We start from the raw sequence: 6074 nt of genomic DNA, 5'->3' as shown, positions 1-6074 counted from the left end.
GTGGCGTTAGCGATAAAAGGATCAATAATAATCGTGATTAATCGTAAATAAGAGCCATCACGGCTCGAAGTAAGAATAATCATAATCGCTAAAACCTAATCTCTAATAGTAGTCAAGAAGAAAAAAAAAAAAAATTAACAGCCCTGCTATTACACTCCTAGTACTTAGAACTTACGATCTGCACATCCGCTCATCATTTTATTATACATTCATATGTATATGTATACGTATGTACAATATGTATCTTGTGTGTACAGTACACTTCGATATGTGAAAAGTAAGTACACCTATGGAACTGATTCAAAGCTGTACAATAGTCCTATATGATAAAAGAATACCAACACCTTTTTTACCGTTTCTATCACGTTTTCATCGTTTCAGACGCATGCAAGGTGAGGTATGTAAAATTATTAATTGGGACGGGGGGTTTAGATAAAAACGAAGTAGGAAAGGGAGGGGTAAAAAAAAAAAAAATAGAAGCAAAAGGGGAAGAAAAAAACATAAAATAGAATGAAGGTTTAAAGCTAAGAAAAAACCATGACGACTGGATACAGATCCTATCAGTACACGAGCTATGCGTGTTGCTAAAACGAAGTAACGTTTGTGTGTTTCTAATAATAATAATAATAATAATAAATGTTGTAGTAGTAGTAGTAGTGGTGGTAATAGTAGTAGTAATAGTAGTAGTAGTAGTAGTAATAGTAGTGGTAGTAGTGGTAGTGGTGATAGTAGTAGTAGTATAGTAATAATAGCGAGAGCAATATATAGTTAGGGAAATGTCGGTGGAGGTGTGGTGGTAGTGATAGTGGTAGTAGTAGTGAAAGTATTAGTAAGAGTAGTACTAGTAGTGGTAGTAATAGTAGTAGTAGTTGTAGTAGTAGTAGTAGTAGTAGTAGTAGTAACAGTAGTGGTGTTGTAGCATAAGTAATAGTAATATTTCTGTTTTTGTTTGTTTGTTTGTTTGTAAAAGTAACAGTAGGGTGTCTACCAAACACCTTCGGTAGATACCAATGTCCGTTAAATTCTGATAGCTACATCGCTCAGTGACATTGCTTATTATTTTTTTTTTCCTCGTTTTGATATCATGAAAATATTAAACCAATAGTTTAAATGTTGTAGATAATAATTACTATCTATATCACAGATCCAAGTGACTAAACTCCTTTAAAAATATAATATAAATATGTGTACGTGTAATGGTCGCGCATAATATATATACACACACACACAAACACATATATATATACATACACACATATATATAAAATATACATATATATATACATATGTGTATATGTACTCGCAGATGTGATTGAAAAACAGGTAAATCAAGAAGTGCGGAAACTTGGAAAACTCGCGTAGATACGTTTATGCTAACATCGATGTAACCACGACGACAGGTCAGTAAAACGAGGAAAATCTGGCAATTGAGGGATATGTCGATCGTATGCCGTACGTATGTGTGCACGTCCCTTCGAACGGTGCTATTTAACTCTCGTTAAAATACGCTAGTCAATGTAGAATCCATCAAATGGACCGAGAAGTATCAGTGAGACATGTGCAAAACCGTAATCAATTTAGAATTGATCCACTCATTTCCATTTTAAAATACTGAAATAAGATCTGTACGTAAAAATTCTTTAGTATCGTTAATCCACATTTGAGTAAGCATCCGTCATGATCCAGAAAATGGATGCTCTTTAGGCACTTTGTTTAACCAGCACCATTAAATGACACGCGATCGAAGAGCCCGCGTTCGAGAGCTCGGATGATGCAAATCGTCACTCCGTTCGTGGTAAAAATCGTTATTGCTGGCATAAACTGACTATTCATTGTTGCGTTGAATATATTCGGGGTACGAGATCGGAGAACTCGTATGCAGTTGATGCGATTGATGATGCGACTCCGATGAATCTATAGGGGATGACATTTGCGGATAGAGTTGGGAGTTGAGGCTATCCAGTGAACTGGAAGAACCTGTCGTTTGGTAGACACTCTGCGGTGTGGTGTGCTCGTGAGAGACAGGTGAATTAAGTATGAATGGCGAAGACGCCGAGGTGGGACATACTACTTGCTGCGGTGACTGGTGCTGCGGTAGGGACTCGGACACGCTGCCATCTAAACACTAGTTGGTAGTCTGCGGATGTAACAGCGGTAGAGGAAGTTGAAGATTATTTTGCTTAGCTAAACTTGCAATCTCAGCTGCAATTCCTCCTTTAGAACCTGCTAAACCATCCAACGAAGAAGGTCCTTCGCTGTAGCGCAAATCACAAACTGGACTCTCGAAGCCGGTACCTGGTGTACCGCCACCTGTGCTTTGTGGTGTAGGTGGATTGTGATTTGTACTGCTTTGATTCATATCACGGTGTACTCGATTCTGATGCCGTATCAGATAACTGTCACGTACAAATGTACGTCCGCAAATATTGCACTCGTACGTAGTACTTGCAGTATGGGTACGGATGTGTATTGCAAATTGACTTTTGGACGTGAATGTGAGAGAACATCTGTCACAGACCAAAGGTTTTTCTGCAACATGACTCCAACGGTGTGCTGTCACATAGCTTTTCACAGCAAAACGTTTTTGACATATGTCGCAGGCATATGGTCTTTCTCCAGTGTGCACCCGCTTATGAGTATTAAGACTGCTCTTTTGCGTAAACCTTTTCAAGCACAACTCACATTGGAAAGGTCGTTCTCCTGTATGTGTCCTCATATGCACTTCCAAGTATGGTTTCCGGCAAAAACTTGCTTCGCATACAGTACAATGATATGGTTTGTTGCCCGAATGAAGTTTCATATGTACATAGTACGATGAAGCAGAAGATAGCACCTTGCCACATACCTTACAGGGTTGTGGTTTTGACCGCGAACCCTCTTTAACTGTTTGTTGACCTGTCGACTGACGGCTTGGAACTTCTTGTTGCACACTCTGACTCTGCTGTTGTTGACCCTGTTGTGTTTGCTGTTGATTTTGCTGCTGAGTTTGCTGCTGACCCTGTTGATTCAATTGTAGCGTTGCCTGTTGCTGAGGTTGCAGATGACCCTCTTGTTGCGAAAGATCTTCACGGTCGTCGGATAGAGTCACCATAGAATTTGAACCATCCGAACGGCTTGAAGCAACAGAATAGAACCCCATAGGTTCGCTTTTGATTTGTTGTTCAAACATGGACGTCATTATATCAGTCTGTTGTGGATGAGCCAGCTGTTGTGATTGCAGCTCCTGCTGCTGCTGCACTGCTTCTTGATGTGGGAGCAGAGTCAGGTTGCGCTTGACAAACTGCTCATATCCTGCGTACCAATCCACCTGCATGACAGGGAATTTCTATAAATTGCCATTTATAACATTCGTTGAGGCATAAATATTTTCGACGTTGTAGACACACTCATAATTGTGCTATCATCTATGTGCGACTCATATTGTACGTGTATCAGGTTAGACCAATCGCTTTGACATTTATCTTTGACAAGTGACAGACGGTAGCTGGACGATCAGCTGATTGCATAACTTTTACACGAAGCACTCGAAGACGGCACGATGCCGTCGTCAACAGAACGTAACCCAGTAGTGAGCAACACGGGCAACTCTATTTTTAAAAAAGCGACGAAAGAAACGGCGGAATATTTTGACTGCGAAACCGGATTCTTCATAAGCACTTCGCAAGGGGGTCGCTTTTGCTGTGACCGAAGAAGAAAGTAACATTCTACGAATACGAACCTTTGCTAATGTAGTGGTCCGGGCTAGGGTCGAAAAACGTCACGCCTCATCGAGCGCACGCCTCCCGTTCTCAAGCGGCTTCACGGACAATCACGAAACATTTGTACGGCCAAATTGTTTTTCTCCGACACAAAATATAAGATGGCTGCTACTATATTTCGCGACCGTCACCTATATGCACTCGTACAAACACACGCGCTTAAGTACCGACCGACGATATTCGCCAACTTTTCTAATTGGCTGCTCTTCTTAAGCTGCGAATATTACGCTCTACCACGTCCAACATCGCACTTCGAAAACCGTTGATTGGATCGATCTTTTGCAAAGCTTTATTCACCTGTTTGATTTTATGCATATTTAACGGACAAACTTTCTCAATATGAATAACTTTATTTCCTTACGGTAGAAACCAAGTTGCCCATTGACTCAGTAGGCATTTCTTAAAATTTTAAATATAAACTTTTCATAAATTCAAACTTTTTATCCCAACTTTGTTAAGGAAAAAATAACATCTTGCTCGTAAAAGTATCACATATATCACTACGGAATTTAAAATTTCATTGACAATAATTTGACAGAAATATGTAAATAATAAGTAATGCAGATACGCATTTAAAAGTAAAAGTTGAATATTTAACAAGACAAATATTTGTAATTATATATGAAGTTTAATAAAAACAAGAAATAATTGCTTACGAAGTATTTAAATACTTTAAAATACTAATTTACGGTACCGTTTCTCCATATTTTTCCTGTACTTTCACCATTGCTTGAGTAGTTCAATTTGCAATAGTATTTGCAGATACGCATATTTTTATCAATTGATTTCAAACTTCTATCAAGTTAATTGTGCGCAATATTTTGACTCGTGAAGTAATTACTGAGCGCGCCTTGAATGACGACACTATAGGAACTCTCGGAACCTATCAAATATGGGACTGAATTGTTAACACTCCACTATAATGTTCCTAAAACAAGCAGGCAACCAACTTGAAGACTTGTATACCTGGGTATTGAAAAAGTTCGTTTCGTTTATAAACATGACTGCCCGCTAAGTACCTTCTGAGATTCATTGAAAAAGTACAGTTTATTATACGAGCTAATCATTAGTGAATTTGATTTTCTTCTACAATATACAACAGATAGGTACATTTGGAAAGACACAAATAATTTATAAATATATACTACCTATACTACAAGAACATTAATAATTACTATTTTCAATAAACAGTAATTAATTTATTTCGCTTGCATATTATTGTAATAGAAAATAACTTTCAAAGAACTGTAACCGTTTTAGTCTTAATATTATAATATATAATAACAGTGTAATATGCAACTTTTATGTTACTGTAAAATTACATTTCAGTGTAATTATGAGTGAGTGTGCCACTTATGCGTTAAATTTTTAGTTTAAACAATGGCTGTATCATCAGAAAGTGTAATGAATCCTGGCCTCAATGACCCTGTAACCAAAGCTGTAGTAGATAATATAATGGGAAATTTACCCACAAAGAAACCTCTTGTTCGTTGTGATGACTGTGATCTTTCTTTTACGAGTCAAACAGTATTAGATACACATTTGCAAGGGGCACGTCATGCTAAACAGGTTTGTACAAGTAAAACAATGGAAGAAAATAAAAAACAATTGAAATAAAAAGTTGAAGTATAAGGTAACACACACAATAAAGAAAATCATTTTATATTTTGACACAAATAAAACAAAGGAATATAAAAAATCAGGAATGTACAGATATACATTTGTTTTACAGATTAGATCGAAAAATATAATGGCATCTCTTGAAGAAACAAAAGTAGCATTTACAAAAGATGAAGAAACAAATGGACTGAAGTGCAATGTGTGTAATGTGTGTCTGAACTCAATACAACAACTTCAAACACATTTGAATGGTATTTTATGAATTGATACTTATTCTGTTGCTTCATATGTGTAATGCATTACATGAATTTTGTTTTCTACAGGGAGCCGACATAAAAAAAAGGCAATGAGAGGTAATAAACCTTATATGGTACGAAAATCCCTACCATATGGGTTTAGATGTTGTCGCACTATATGTATGCATAAAAAATTAGAAAAGGATGTTGTTCTGCTAATTTATTGCATCTTGTTTACATTTGCATGCTATTGCTTAGTTTTGCTTTACACCTGCTCTTATAAACTAATATAAGATTAATTGCCTGTTATCTAAACACTTCTCTTCACTAATTGTTAACCAAATGCATAGTGATATTTTCATGTTTGTTATAATTTATGCATAACTATTGACTGTTTATTACTTATTATTCATTTATTATTATTTATTTATTATGTACTTTTTATTATTTATTTATATCA

General features: G+C 36.6%; 2 protein-coding genes across 2 annotated transcripts; one reads left to right on the top strand and one right to left on the bottom strand.

The window, feature by feature from the left end:
* Positions 1-1903: 1903 nt before the first annotated feature.
* Positions 1904-3313, bottom strand: LOC108571025 (zinc finger protein 615). The gene has a single exon (XM_017932994.1). It carries the CDS (start codon positions 3311-3313, stop codon positions 2126-2128), a length of 1188 nt encoding a protein of 395 aa, XP_017788483.1. The 3' UTR covers positions 1904-2125.
* Positions 3314-5138: 1825 nt separating this feature from the next.
* Positions 5139-5640, top strand: LOC108571014 (zinc finger protein 346-like). The gene is made up of 2 exons (XM_017932982.1): positions 5139-5327; positions 5491-5640. Exons 1-2 carry the CDS (start codon positions 5139-5141, stop codon positions 5638-5640), a joined length of 339 nt encoding a protein of 112 aa, XP_017788471.1.
* The last annotated feature ends 434 nt before the right edge of the window (positions 5641-6074 follow it).

Source organism: Habropoda laboriosa, unplaced genomic scaffold, assembly GCF_001263275.1.
Source record: "Habropoda laboriosa isolate 0110345459 unplaced genomic scaffold, ASM126327v1 scaffold97, whole genome shotgun sequence".
Taxonomy (NCBI): domain Eukaryota; kingdom Metazoa; phylum Arthropoda; class Insecta; order Hymenoptera; family Apidae; genus Habropoda; species Habropoda laboriosa.
Note: the sequence above shows the minus strand (reverse complement) of the source record. Positions and strands in the feature narration are given on the sequence as shown.